At 41.1% G+C, this 15407-nt stretch overlaps 1 protein-coding gene across 4 annotated transcripts; it reads right to left on the minus strand.

Moving 5' to 3' along the window:
- Window positions 1-1442: 1442 nt before the first annotated feature.
- Window positions 1443-14826, minus strand: morc3a (MORC family CW-type zinc finger 3a). Of its 4 annotated transcripts, none has more exons than XM_075479503.1 (19): window positions 14771-14826; window positions 12926-12998; window positions 11886-12018; window positions 11389-11612; window positions 11026-11182; window positions 8610-8733; window positions 8208-8336; window positions 7983-8102; window positions 7796-7893; window positions 7570-7677; window positions 7369-7497; window positions 6739-6810; window positions 6594-6636; window positions 6376-6453; window positions 5147-5246; window positions 4977-5049; window positions 3809-4889; window positions 3025-3203; window positions 1443-2901 (listed from the first exon to the last, which is right to left on the minus strand). In XM_075479503.1, exons 1-19 carry the CDS (start codon window positions 14807-14809, stop codon window positions 2769-2771), a joined length of 3093 nt encoding a protein of 1030 aa, XP_075335618.1. In that variant the 5' UTR covers window positions 14810-14826; the 3' UTR covers window positions 1443-2768. The 4 variants fall into 4 exon arrangements, with proteins under 4 accessions (XP_075335618.1, XP_075335620.1, XP_075335619.1 ...); XM_075479505.1 differs by having other exon boundaries at window positions 6430-6459; XM_075479504.1 differs by having other exon boundaries at window positions 6397-6459.
- Between the last annotated feature and the right edge of the window lie 581 nt (window positions 14827-15407).

Genomic DNA, 15407 nt, shown 5'->3' on the forward strand with positions numbered 1-15407 from the left:
TTTTAATGCTTAAAAGTAATCTACTATAAACAAGTGGCATAATAAATGTACAAGAACTGCAGTTGCAACAGATAACTAGAGAATACATGTAATCATTCACACCTCATAACTGTTTGTGATCATTTACATAGAAATAATCTGTTTGAAGAGTTTCAGTCAGGATTCAGAGTGCATCATAGCACAGAAACAGCACTGGTGAAAGTTACCAATTATCTCCTCTTAGCCTCTGATAGCGGACTTGTGTCTGTGCTTGTCCTGTTGGATCTCAGTGCTGCATTTGATACGGTCGATCACAGTATCTTATTACAGAGACTTGAACATGTTGTTGGAATTAAAGGAACTGCATTAGGCTGGTTTAAGTCATATTTATCTGATAGATTTCAGTTTGTTTTTGTAAATGAAGAATCTTCCTCACACACCAGAGTAAGTCATGGAGTTCCTCAGGGTTCTGTGCTTGGACCAATTCTTTTCACTTTATACATGCTTCCATTAGGTAACATTATTAGACAGCATGGCATAAATTTCCATTGCTATGCTGATGATACTCAGCTGTACTTATCTATAAAACCAGATGAACCCAATAAGTTGGTCAGACTACAAGCATGTCTTAAAGAAACAAAGACCTGAATGACTCAGAGCTGTCTGCTTCTAAATTCAGACAAAACTCAAATTGTTATCTTTGGACCTGAGCGCTCTAGGGAGAAATTGTCTAGCTTTATAGTTACTCTAGATGGTATTTTCTTGGCTTCTCGTACTACAGTGAGGAACCTTGGAGTTATGTTTGACCAGAATTTATCATTTGACTCGCATATAAAACAGGTTTCTCGGACTGCCTTCTTTCATCTTCGTAATATTGTTAAAATCAGGAACATCTTGTCTCAGAGTGATGCAGAAAAACTAGTCCATGCATTTGTTACTTCAAGATTGGACTACTGTAATTCTTTATTATTGGGCTGTCCCACATATTCTCTGAAAAGCCTTCAGCTGAGCCAAAATGCTGCAGCCAGAGTTCTGATGAGGACTAACAGGAGAGATCATATTTCTCCAGTTTTAGCTTCTCTTCATTGGCACCCTGTTAAATTCAGAATAGAATTTAAGATCTCATTATAAGATATTTTCCTAACAGAGCACTTTGCTCCCAAACTGCAGGTTTACTTGAGGTTCCCAGAGTTTCTAAAAGTAGAATGGGAGGCATTCTACTCCATTGCTGCTTTTACAGCTGATGCTCGCCTATATTAACCAGTTTTCACATGACAGAAAACCAAGTCAATTAAACATGTCATTCCTCTAAAGGGCAATGTTTAAATAATAAATAATACAAGCTGTTGCATAATGCATAATTAATGTGGAAATATCATCCACTGTATTGCAAAGCTGATATCTTAAAGACTTTCCCCTGTCAGGAATCTTCTGTAATATGAATGATAACCACCAAACGTAAGTTTCAGGTATAAAAATATATTTAACAGAATATGCACACGTTAACATGGTATTAGATGCCATCAATAAACATGATTCAGAACCAACAAATCTGATTGCAAATCAGAACTTATACACAAATAGAAAGGTTGATGGTATAAACTCACGTATGCTGACTTGAAGGATTGATTGATGATTGTTGCTTCTGCTTTTTAAAGGAAAAATGCAGAGGAACAGTCTTCACAGATCCACCTGAACCCCGTTACCCGAACCTCAGTCCGGTCCAGCCAGGTGGGTCAGAGAAGACGATCTGGCAGCACGAATCGCAACTGAAGCGTCGACTCCAGACGACACACACAATTTCATGATGGAATGACATCCACTTTGATTTGAATACTTGTAAATCAGAAAATATGTAAATGAGGGACCACCTTCAAATAAATACAATTTCATTGCTTCAGTCGCTTCTAAACACGATTCCCTGATAGACGTCTTTATGAGTCACTTGGACCTGACCGATCATATAAAACATGGATCGGAATTCAGAGTTCCGGATTATTGTGGAAGAGTAGAAGACAGGGCTTCAGACTAACTTTGTACACTCATAGCACCGATGCTCTGAACTCGTAAAAACAAAAATCCGGAGCGCCACTAAAATAAACTTGAACATTTTCATCCTTCCCTCCCATTTTGACTGCATTTATGAAAACTCGGTACAGACGCACAATCTAAAGACACTCTAAACCTTACAGAGAGGGAAGGATTAAGGAAAAAAAACCAAAAAACTGTTTAATAGCGTTTTATCTTGAAAAAAAAGGAGAACAAATGATGGATCCCTTGATGTCATCCCCTCCTTTAAAATAAAACCGCAGTTTTGTTATTTAATCAAATTATCAAATCATTGCAAAACACTGATCAGAAGTGGAGTTAAAAGTAAAAAATACATATAAAAGCATTTTATTACACGTCGATTCGAATTGGTTCATTCATCAGTACCATTGACAATGAACTGCAGTGGAATGGGTGGCAGATCTCCCATCCCATTTGTCGTACTAAATGAGTCATTTCATCTCACTGAGCAGACCGATTAGCACATTCCATATTTACAGAAAACACAGCACGAAATACATGGAGTTGCTTTCCTTGAGGGAAAGGTCTGCGCAATTTTCAACAGTCCTCGTCGTCGACACAAGCACATCTCGTTCGTCCTGCTGTTGCAGTGGATACTTTAAAGAAAATAAATAATTAAAAAAAGACAAAAAAAAACAGGCGGGGGCATATTTCTAAGTTGCACCAGTGTGCAGAAGCAGCACTTAAATACAGGACTATGTGTTTCTATCAGTTAATTTCTAATTCATGGTAGACAGAACTTGCTCCAGGATCTCATCAATGACATCGGACTCATAATTCACTTGATCCAGCTCCAGTGCCGGCCAGTAGGGGATGAGGAGGCGCCCAACGTTGTGCCGGAGCTCGATCAAACTATGAGACGGAATCATAGGAGGAAAAAAAAAAAAAAAACAGGTGAATTCAGATTTATCTTTCGAATTCTCTGCAAAAGTAACGCCAAACACTAAAAAAAGGAATTATTCACAGCAGTCCAACCTTCTGGATGTATCTGAGCTCGAGTGCGCCGACATTCCTGCCCCCTGTGGATGTGACTGATGAGAGGAATTGATGGTTCTGTGTTGAGATTCTACTTTCTCCATTTGCTGCTGCAAGCTCAGCCTGAGCCCTTCACACTGGGCCGCCAGGCTCGACTTTTCCTCTTCCAGAGCGTCCAGCTGATGATGAACCCACAGATGGGTTACAGACAGAAGAAGGGTGGGTGAGAAGTGAATCGATTAAATCAAAAATCAATAAGAAAATAAATGAAAAAAAAAAAAAAAAAAAGCAATCAAAACTGTCAGGTCAAAAACACATATGATGTTACACGTTTACGCGTCAAGTGTTAGATTTGTTGAGCACACCTTTTCCTCTCATTTCCCACACATGATGTTCCGAATAACATGCTTGAGACTTCTATTCGTTGGTACGGTCAAGATCAGGAGAGAGAGCAGATGCCGCTACAACTAAGATTGGCTTAAGTTTTTCTCATTACTTTGGATGTTTGTGTGACATATTTATAACCGATAAAAAGTCCTTTTTATACTTATTTTGACTGTGACCAACACAGCAACAGACAAAGCTTTGAAGCATTTAGGTTAGCCCTGCAGATTTGTCCGAAGCCCTGCACGGGCTTTTCTCATCACTCCGATAGGAACTGATTTGGTTCCTCATAACCAGTCTGGACCGGAAAGACACTTTCAACGTTCGAATTGGCACGTGAGTATTAAGTTAAAACAGACTTATAAACATACTGAGCTCAGATCAAAGCATGGACACTGACCTTTGAGCGCAGTTCATCTCTCTCCTTGGTTCTTTGATCCAGTTCTTGGACCACACAGCCAACTTGCAATGAAATCTCATCGATATCCTTTTCCTCATCTGCGGCATTACTGACACTGGTCTTGGTCTCAGCAGCTGCTATTAGAGTCTCTTTGTCCTTTATCAAATCATTGACTTTCTGTTTGGCCTTCTCAAACAGGCTCTTGTAGTCCTTCTCATGCACCGTTTCTTCTGTCTGGCAGGCTTGGTGCGACCACTCCTTCTTTACATTCATCTGAGATAGCTGCGGCAGTCTGTTCTGCATGTCCTGCAGCTGGGAGGTGAGTTTTTGGACCTGATCTTTAAAACGGTCTCTCTCCTGAGCAGTATCCTGCATGAGCTCCACGAGCTGGTCTTGCTGTTTCTGCACCTCGGTGATACTGGGGTACTGATTTGAAGAGGGATATGCATAAGAGGGTCCAGCGATTTCATCCCTCTCCATATCGGTCACTCCATTCTGCGCGGCATGCTTCCCTTGATCCTCTCTGCGAATTTCTCCACCGCACTCTTGCTTAAACTCTCTGTGCTCGAGGCTGCGGATGTCCATGTCTGAGCTCCGCAGTGCAACACCATTACTAGATGCGCTCAACGGTGCACTCTGCTTCCCTTGACTTTTATTTTGATCCTCTTCTTGCTTCACTATGGATACGTTTGTCTGGGTGGTGGTGGTGACCATCTCTGTGGGAGGGCTGGTTGCAACGGATGCGGACACTCCAGCGGTCGCCTCCGAGGTGACGTCCATCGCAGCATCGTCGCTACACTCGAGCAGCACGGTGGGATGATTTTCTCTTTCACCTTTCTCCGTCTTCACAATATTAGGATTGAAGACCGGCTGTTTTGGCTTGGGGGTACTACCAGTCTCCAAGATGAGAAGGTCATCATCAGTATCGCTGTCGTCATTTGCAACAACCTTGACATCAACAGGCACGAATGGGGAACCCATATTTGCTGCCGAGGGTGTGTCAGAGAACCCCTCTCGTACGCCGTTTACTCTGGGTTTTTTCGGTGTACTGTGCGGAGGAACATGCTGTGCTCTTTTCCCCCTGCGGTGCGCAAACGACAGAGTCAGCTTGTCTCTTAGCATGAGAAAAAAATGATCTATTTAAGATCACAAAAGCACAATATCATACCTCTGCACGTCTGCTGACAATGAGCGCACGTTACTAATAACTAGGAGTCCATTGTCACTGGAGGGGCTGCAGGCTATGGGAAAAAAAAAAAAAAAAAAAAAAAAGAGCAAAAACATTCAAATCTTTGGAGCATGTCTTTTTCTAAAGCACAAAGAAACACTTCCTCTTACCGGCTTGTGAGATGGCGGAGGACCCCAGCAGAGAGGATTCAGCCCGAGCGGCACCCCCATGCATGGACCTACTCCTTGGGGTGGTAGGTGTTGAAGTGGACTGGACAGAGAACAGAAACAGCACATTATTAATATTCCTAAACAACATCCAGTTCAAAGGGATTAATTAAATGATGATGTATCCTTACATAAAATCTAAAAAATATCAACATCAGCCATTAGCTACCAGCTTCCACTGGTTTAATTTATAATTCAGTCTTGTATCAATGTCAGTGTTGCGCAATGTAACATTTCAGCACTGACATCATGATACGTGCATGTGCTATAGTTACACTGCAACTAAAGTAAGGCAAAACAATCAATTCATTTGAAAATAAACCAATTTTGCTACTTGGTACAAAAAAACCCCCAAAAAACATGCACATATGAACGCAGTGGACACATAAAAAAAAAAAATGTACATAACACAGGAGTGGTTGCCAGTTAGAGACACGCAGGCTCTGTGCACACAGCAAAACAATCAGAGAACAAAGAAAACACTGTATATGCAGCGTGGGGTCACCACAGCCTGATTTGCACTTTCCAGAAATGTTACAACAGATCTCTGTGATGCAGACCGCAACATCTGTGACTGCACGATTTGTAAAGTTGTAAATCAATACACCTTTATTTAAATGTGCAAAGATGTTGCTCGAGAGACCAGAATGTAATATGAATCTCCCTTTTTTTTAAATAATGAAAATGCAATGGCTTGTAGTCACATAGCTTTGCGTATTCACAAATGAAGTCAACAGATTCAGTGGTTGTGGACACACTGTATCATGCCAAATAAAAGAAGACAGTAGCTTAGCTCTAATGTGTGACTACGACCAGTCTTTTGATGCTCAGGTGCAGCCCTGCGTTTCTCAGCTAAAACAGATGACCAAGACATGTACATCTCTGCCTTCATTTCTTCCAGAACTGCAAACAGTTACGGTTGAAAGAAGCAAAGCATGCAGCCGCTGTAAAACCCAACTGCCAGGCTTTTGACAAGAGCTGCAAAAAGTCAGCACATTACACCAAATAAAGAAAGGTTTTGAAGTTTTAACTGCTGGTTTTTCACTTGGAATGATCCCGTGTTATACTATTATTTCCTTAACTGTAATATCTTGCTTGGATGTGATCTACCTTACACTTTTTTGTGGGGCACTAATTTTGTTTAAAAAGCAAACAGTCTTAAAAGGATGTACTGTTTCATGCAGCTGCCGCACCAGGCTTTCCTCCGTAGGCCTGAGAAACTCAACTCGTCTGGCCAGAGCAGAAAAATGCTGTTCCTGACGTAGATTGTTGACCGAGAAAAGAAAAAGAAAAAAAAAAGAGCAAAAAGCACTGTTATTGATATGTTAACGTTTATAGAATTACACTAAGGATGAAAATGTGAGACGATCTGAATACGATGCATTCCTACCTGCTGAATTTTCTGCTCTTCTTTCTTTCTGTCCTCTCTCTCCCTGTAACAAATAAAGCACCGAGGTTAAGGCTCACACCTGCGGCTGCGCACCTTATGTATGTTTAAGTGACACGTTAATCTTCACGAGATATCTGCAACGTACTGTTGTTTATAGGTCTTTTGGTATGACTGTTCATCATCAGAGTCCTCGCGCTCCTCCTCTACCTTGCAGCTCCTGAAAGGGTAAATCAGACTCATCAGAACAGGAATTTAATACATTTGATTCTCATGAATCAATCGCTACAACCGCATGGCAAAAACATTCGTCTTCGGGAGCATCGAGCTTGGTCAGAGCACCTTTTGGTAACAAGGCTGCATTTAGTGAGGGATGGTTGTGGTTTGGCCACACGACCATAAATGCCTGATCCGTTTGAGTGCTACATTGATGGTTGCCCTTCTGTAACGTCCTCCCATCTCCTCAATCGCTGAGCTACTGGCCCTTAATCCTCATTTTACTCGGTGTATTTGCTCTTTACTTGCGCTAAACAATGTCCAGTGAAATCAAATAGGTGATAGGACACTCAAGTCTAGGACTAGAAGCATCATGAAGACGTGTCTTGGCAAAGGGTCCATGTACTCAAGACATTTTCATTCTTTTTTTAAAATAAAAAAACAAGACACCTGCGATGTGGAGTGTTTCAAATGAAGGTTTTGCCAATAGCCACTAGTTGTCAACACCTCTTTTTCCATTCACATTTGTTTATTTCAATCCTTCCGGCACTGGTTTGGTTACCTGAACTGAGGATCTGGGTTCATGCGGCAGAACCATTTATCCGGCAGCTTGCTGATGTCAATCCCATCTGGGAGTTTGCGCCAGGACAAACAGTCATCACACTGCGCCCAGTTCTGATCCGGCCGCTTCCTGCGGAGTAAATTTGGTTAAACAAACACACTTAGAGAGCACACGTTGCCAGTCAATGCACATTATACTAACAAGGTGTCTTCCACTGGTATGGTGCTGGTTGGGTCCTCTTTGGTCTTCCTGTGGCGAATTTCTTTCCAGTACTCCTTCAGCTTTATTCCCAAATTGTTCATGGTTTTTCTGTTCAAAGAATCGAAGCGTGTCAGGAATCCAGAAAGATGAAGCAAACAACACAAATCTCATTCTTCATGAATAAAACTAGATTAATCCTTTGTGATCACAACTGAATGCACTTTACCTGTACCTATCCGTCTCCATAAAACTCTGTTTGTTGTGGGTGGGATCCAGAAAGTTACACTCTATGACCCCGATGACTCCAACACCTTCATTGTTGGCCTGTTGAACGCAAAGATTCACCAGGTGACGACATTTAAAAAAAAAAAAAAAATGTCCTAAACAAACTCACCCAAACAGAGGGAACTCACCCTAAATTGGCAGCCCACGCGTTCGTACGCTTTGATGAGGCGATTCTTGTGATACATCATAATACCATACTGGTCTTTACTTTTGGTGTTATACCCAAAGGTTATGGGAATGGATCTGTTCTGAAATGACAATTAAGAAAACCTCAAGATTGCACCCTCAGGAATGAAAAATGGAAAAGGTGCAAAAAGACCTTGAGAAATCAAGAATGTGAGAAGAAAGGATACCAGGAAATTGGGCTTGTAGTGGTCCTTTATGATGTAGGCCAGGCTCTTAGCAATTAGCTGAGATTTCACCTTCTGACCACGCACTACGACCTGCATCCGAGGCTTCAGGTACAGAATACTACAATATACCTGCAACCATGAAAAATGCAGCTATGAGATTATTCATGTCATGCAGCCAAAGGACTCAAGGAACCAAGGAGGTTTAAGAGACTGAAACTTTGAACTTTGAAGCACACAAACAGAGAAAACAACCTCTAAAAACTACGATGAAACTATTTTTCCATCATGGAACCTTCAGACTCACAAGCTCAAATGCTTAGAAAGTAGGAATATGCAGAAATAAAAACACATTCCGAAGAACCTGCGTGGAGAAATAACAAGCTGCACGTTATTGCTCCTTACCCGGAGTGAGTTAAGGCTCTCAGGGGTGGAAGACGATGACTGAGTAGGATCAAGAGTCTCAGAGCGAATTCGGATATCGTAGCGGTCCGTGTCAAAATCAAACTCTGTTGTTCCTGTTGATGTCCTAAAAAAAACAGTTGAGGTGGTTTACTTTTATTTTAAAGTGGACGATCAAAAGACAGCTAAGACCCAGTAACAGAACGAAGGTGAAGCTGCAGTCTGCAGTTGTGTGGCCTCACCGTTAGGCAACCAGAAATCTGTGATATAAATGTTGTTGTTTTTTTTTTAACATGTATGACATAAACCTGTGATTAGATCTGATCATTTATGCCCCGACCTGGTGAAAAATTGGTTGTATAATGCTTAAATGCATGAAATAACTTTACGGCTGCAATTTTACAATTATAATTGGCTTTGCTCTTAGACATTATGTTTTCATATTCTGTATTTTTCTAAATAACCCATGTTCCTATTTTGCACTTGTCCCCTCTGCTCATTCTACACAATGTATGTCCCGGAGTGGTCCAAGATTTTAAAATAGCATAACTGGTTAGAACTGGACTAAATAACTGGGACAGATGAAGCTTCTATATCTTGCCAGATAGGGCTGTTACATTAGATACACGCCTAAAAACAACACACACACACACACACACACGTTGTTTATCAAATCCCAAGAACATGACGTGGACTGTGGTTTGCCTGTTCATGTCACTAATAACTGGCCAAGTATACTCGGACGTGCATAAGTCCAACCTCTGTAAGATAAATGTGAAAAAGATAAATATGAACTAATTCCAGTGACCAAAATAAAGACTGTCTGTGAACTCAAGATTTCTCCGGCTTGTTCTTGGGCTTCCAACATAAGGATCGGGCTAACACTTCCAATGAGTAGAATAAACATTCACTGATGTTAAAAAAAAAAAAAAGTTTCAACTTCAAAAAGGCTAGCTCAGGGATAATTCTCACAGCTGGATGTTACCAGCAAGCTGCAGGGGTTTGTCTTCAAGCCAGCGTAGGTGTCATTGCTCAGTTTACATGTAAATGTCTGAGGGTATCCTGCGTGTCTGTATGCAAGCGTGTACGTAGAAGGGGCTTTCAAATGTGGCACAGAGGGCTGAAAAACCATCAAAATCCAACACAACGCAGCGTGGGGACAGTTCTGTGTGGGTTGCTGAGGTCGGCCGTCATTTTACGGATTTTATTGTTTTTCTTTCTCCGATTAATTGGGCTAAAATAGTGAACGAGTGGTTCAGAGAGCACGAGAAATATTTTTAACACACGGAATAACCACCAGAGAGGCAAGACCTGACCTGCCTGAGAAGGCTTTATGCAGCGGTCTGACTCTTCTAATTCCAAAGAAAGTTAACGCAGCTCTCGAGCGATCGAAGCTAAAGGGTGTGCTAGAAAATAAATGTGGGATTTTTTTCTTTGGGCAGGCATTGATTATAAAGAAGGACACTGATTAATTGTATGTTACACATTTACAGAAATACACATAATGGAAATAAAAGTGATTTAAAGTGTTTATTTATGGAAAAAAAAGGTGCTTGTCCCTAATTCCTTCGATAGCATAATAACCGACACAGATTTGGTTGCTAAATGGCAGTGTGGCGTCATTGTAATATCTGTCTAATGGCACATAAATATATTTCTGGCTCTGTTGCCAATCCTTGGGTAAAAGAAGTCCTTATGATCGGGGTCTGTGTCTAGTTCTGGATCTTAATGACGATTTCCGTCTGTGGTTTTGTTTATTCGGGGTCCATGTTCGGTGCTTTGGCTGACCCGTGTTTCCCTTTGGCTGTAACTAACAATGGCGGCTTAACGCTCTCCCGGGACCCAGTGAAAATCCTTTGTTGCTGTTTCTCATTTGACATTAAGATGTGATGGGGAAAGAGGTCAGAGAATATATACCGCTATCCTCTGTGCCCTCTTTATCTACAGTCAAGCAAGTTTCACAGTGCCGCGGACTGAGAGAAGCTGCTGTCCGAGAAAGAAGCCCCTGCTCCAAAACAGACACCTTCAAAGCTTGACTGAAGTTTCCAGATGACCGTGTTGGAAAAGAAAAACCACCTAGAGGAAAATCTTATGGTCAAATGGGACAAAAGCTGTTTTCACAGACATTTCTGGAGGCGCAGGGAATGAAGTAACAGATGCAAAAACGGGACAGCCTGCACACCGAGCTGTCACCGTGGCACTTCTCATTCTAACTAACAGTGCTGTTGTCACTTAGCTGATGTGGCAACTTCCTGTATACGACCACACACCGAACATTCGCAGGGCCGAATATTCTCTGTTTGGCATGTGTGAGTAGAGTCTTTCAGAGGCTACTGACGACCATTAAGCATGCACTCACTGCATGTAGCAACCAGATAAAACAGGCTCATGTGTAAATAGTCGGACGAAAAACACGAACCTGCGAAGATTCCAGATGATGATCCGCGTGCCCGTTTCTTTTGTGGACCCGGATGAGCTGATAATATCGATCTCAGTGAGCAGTTCCTCCTTTGTCTTGAAGAGGGAGTAGCGCAGAATGTCCCGCAGGCTGGCTTTGTGTTTCTCTCTTATATTGAGTGAAGCTGCAGTTAAAGCCAACACCCGGGAGTAAATGTGCCTCTTTACAACAAGTCATACGAGTCAAAGACAATCTGTACAATTCAGCTTATTGCCAAGCTTCAAGGGTTCAAAGCTGTAGCTCCTGCTGTTCCCAACTGAGCTGGCGGCTCGTTAGACTGAGCTAATGAATGCATATGCGATTAATGCATCGGATAAAGGATATACTTGTTTGATTCTCTCTCGAAGCAGACAATTGGTACAATTATTTGCTTGGCATCAATCGTCCGCAGGTAGGTCTGAGAAAGCATCCCAACGCACAGGGTGCTCTTTGACTTTGAAAAGACAATTACGTCTTTGCCGAGACGCATGGATCCAGACTTGAAGCCGTTGCCGTAGATTCCAATGGGTTGCTTCCCACCTACCGCCATTTTGTCACTGTAACCAAAGCTGAAGGGGGGGGGGGGGGGGGGGGGATATAAAATTATCAGATAAGTAGAATTAATCCCATTCTTCACAAAACATGCTCAGAGGTAATGCCTTTCGGCAGTGGTTACTACGATCGCAGATTATAACAGCTAAATATCAAAGTAACTTATTATATTTAAATAGAAGTAATATACAATTACACCTTCGCTTTTTCCAAAAAAATGTGAAAAAAGCTCAAAGATAACGCTTATTGCCCCCTAATTTCCCAGAAACACAGCTTAGTGGAATCAGTACCTGAGCATCTTATGCATTGCGTCATGGTCCAGTCCGTTGCCATTATCCATGAAGGTGAGGCACAGTTCTCCTTTTATCACAGTCTTATCGATCCAGAACTGTTTGGCACTGACATCCGGATCATAGGCATTGTCTATCAAAAGAAACCGTTTCAGGGGGCAGCGAAACAGAGGTTAAAAAAAACAATGAGGCCTCGTTTTTTCGGATGTATTCTCCCGGAGTCAAATGAAAGGAGCAGGCGGGTGTGGAATTACATGCAAAGAATAGGTCAATGTTTGCTAAAGGGGCGGTTTGTCCATAAGACTGAATCAATTTGCCGCTGATCGCCATTTAAAAAGCAAACGACTGAAGATTTGTGAAATGAAAACATTCTGTAATGAATAAATAAAAAGGTGTTGGGATCCCGTTTCTGACTAAAAGAAACATGACGCCAAACCATTTTTTTTTTCAATTTGGCTGCTTTTGAAATTCAAAATGGACAGATCTCAACAGAGAGTAGAACAAAACCACTTAAATCTTCATGCAAAAGACACTCAAGTTTCATCATTGGCACACCTTCAGTAATCGGTAACCTTTAGTTACGGATTCTGTGAGGCCAAACACAAAATAAAGTCGAGTCACGAGTAAACCCACGGGCTGTGAGCACTGCTTCAACGTTAATGCCTTTTAATCAGAAGTGTGTTTGGATGTTTGAATGGTATGGGTGCGTTTAGTGCTGGTGATAAACCTCACGCAAATTTTTAAGCAAATATTCGACTCTCATCTATAACCACAGGGACCTAAATCTTCCGCCGATTCCCGAGAAGCGGACAAAGGTTTTTCGATTTTGAGACGTCCATGGGATCAGAAAAAAAGAAGAAAAATAAATAAATCTGAACTTGTTTTACTTAATTCATCCCTGAAAAGTAAATAAATAAATAAGTAGCACGGCATCCTAGAAGCGGTCATGCAGGTTAACTGAGGATAACACAAGTATGAAGTTCATTTTAAGACAAAAGCTCTACAGTATGTGACAATACAACGATCCGAAAATGACTCACCTATGAGCTCGGCTATAGCGCTGAAGGGCCAGGTGTGGCTGGTGGAGTTGGAATGAAGAAACTTAGGCGAAAGCTACACGTGAGACAAATTGAATCGAACACAGCTGTTACATTTGATATCAGTGAGGGTTTATTTTCTGTTCAACAGGATTACTTTTTTTTTTTTTTTTTGTACTTTACGTTCAACAGACATTACATTTAGCAGATGCTTTTACAAATTAGGATATGATGACAGACAGACAGTCATCATTGAAAAAAATAAACGTGCACAATCGGCCTCCTATAATGCAATCTATGCAGTTTCCAAGTATAGAATCTAGCGAGTGAAATGAAAGAATTCCCGATTTCCATGTTTTTTTTTTCCCCCCCAATCTCACGGCCCGGTTTGGAATGTCTCGCGGACCGGTACCGGTCCGCGACCCGGTGGTTGGGGACCCCTGCTTTAGAGGGTAAGTACTTTGAGATCAACTGCTGGTGCCATTCAACTGAGGCAAAAAAAAATATATATATATATAGGTATATTTTTTTAAATATACTCAAGACTGTTACGAAAACACACTTCTCTTAAAGCTGCAGTCGGCAGGTTTTCAAAATTGCGAGTCTAAAAGCTGCAGTCTGCAACTCTTTGCGCTCGGTTTTTGCAAGCGTGATTACAGGCTTCAGAGGGAGCTACAGATTTCGTTATTTTTTCTAAACAGCCTATTTAATATTCTACTTCCAGAATCCCATGACAGTTCAAGCTAATATGACTTAAAAAAAGTTGCCGACCGCAGCTTTAAGAGCATTTTAAGAGAGGAAATAATGAAACTGCTGATGGAAATACGACATCTCCGTTTCATCCGTGAGTTTAGCGTTAAATAGTGAAATGGAAATGGATGAAAAATGAGAGCCTAAATAATTCCAATCATCACACTACTGCACTTTGACTGTGAGAGGGCAAACTGGTTTGCCACTGAAGCACAATAGTAATATGTGTGCCTTGATGGCTTCGGCCTTGGCACACATAACAAAATATCATGCATGGGTTTCAACATTTGTTTGGATTCATTACATCAAAACTCGAAGCCCCTGAAATACCCATCTATTTTGTGCAATGACAAAGTTTGCAGTTACATTTCATTTAATGAAAAAACAATTCAAACTTTTAAACTTATTTCTGAAGTCATCATAGACAAGGTACATCATAAAAACAACACAGCAGACATGAACAAATACCACCTGACATATACACCAGTGTAAATGTTCAAAATGGACAGAACGATGCCAAGAAGAAAGTCGATTTATAAGGACTACGAATTAACATTGATGTAATAGTGTAATCGAGTCCTCCTGTATCTATTGCAACCTTAACACAGGCCACACTGATGATTGTACACAAGCTCTTGAACGTAAATTGCAGTGATAGTAATATATGCTGTGGTATTATTGGGGGGGGTCATGAGCCATTATATGGACCTCGGCCCGACCAAGTTCTTAGGACGGTAGGATTGTTCTAGAGAGGAATATCGAGTAAAACGAAACTGAACGCCCAGACCTGTGCGGATATTCAAGCTGACAACGTCGTTATTGACAGTGACAAATTCTCTCAACTTATCTCTGGGAGTCAGCTAACTTCCCAAATTTTAAGCGATAACAAAACGCCGAGTAAACACGAGCACGGGACAAAATATTGTCTGTGTATACTCTCAACACTGGCACAGCGTGAGGAATAATTATGGATTTATTTAATCCTGGTGCTAACACAAACACAATTTCGCCACATCCCTTTCACTGTTTATATGTTTAGTCCCCAGCCACAGCAGGTAAAATGCCATAAATAAGTTAATAATAAGTCCTTATTATTACCGTGCTCAGTGGTACACCGCGGTCTGTTTGGGCCGCCATCTTTCCGTAAAAGCGGATGATGGTAGGCGGAGTTTGGCAACAACCACCCAGGGAGGGTCAAAGATGTGAAGTAGTCGACACAGAGAATTAATAAACAAGTTCATTTCCCTGGGATTCAAGCGTAAGCTTGAATTCATACGTTACGTAATTGTCAGAGTTTCTTCAACAAACTCAAGACTTCGGTTGCTTGCTTGTTAAAACTCTATTACTCTATTACTTCCGGTTTGACTTTATTCCGGAATAACAGCGTGGTAGCCTTAAGAAATCTCTCGTCAAAAATGCACCCGGGGATATGGTAATTATAAAAAATGTCAGTTTCTTTAAATTATTATTTTTTTTAATCTCGTTGGTTCGATGCAAGCTATATTTCCCAGTCACAGAGGAAAGTAAATGATTGAATTTTAAAAAATATGTAGCTCCCATTTGCGCTTTATTTCTGTAATACTGAAGACATCAGCTAAAAGAAATAGATAAAAGTATAAAAAACAAACAAAGAAGTATTTCCGAGTTTCAGATTCCTGAAAGTAGCCACCCATTTCCCTAATAATAGCTTCGAACTGTTGGAAATATCAAAAATGTATTAAATTATCACCTGGAG

The sequence above is a fragment of the Odontesthes bonariensis genome, chromosome 12, assembly GCF_027942865.1.
Source record: "Odontesthes bonariensis isolate fOdoBon6 chromosome 12, fOdoBon6.hap1, whole genome shotgun sequence".
NCBI lineage: Eukaryota > Metazoa > Chordata > Actinopteri > Atheriniformes > Atherinopsidae > Odontesthes > Odontesthes bonariensis.

Coding starts and splice junctions, on each gene's coding strand:
- morc3a (XM_075479502.1), bottom strand. CDS start 14,809: ATGGCGGCCCAAACAGACCGCGGTGTACCACTGAGCACG. Junction 7,894..7,982: donor GCGTGGGCTGCCAATTTAGG/GTGAGTTCCCTC, acceptor TGCGTTCAACAG/GCCAACAATGAAGGTGTTGG. Junction 5,247..6,375: donor TGCGGCAGCTGCATGAAACA/GTACATCCTTTT, acceptor TTCTCTGTCCAG/TCCACTTCAACACCTACCAC.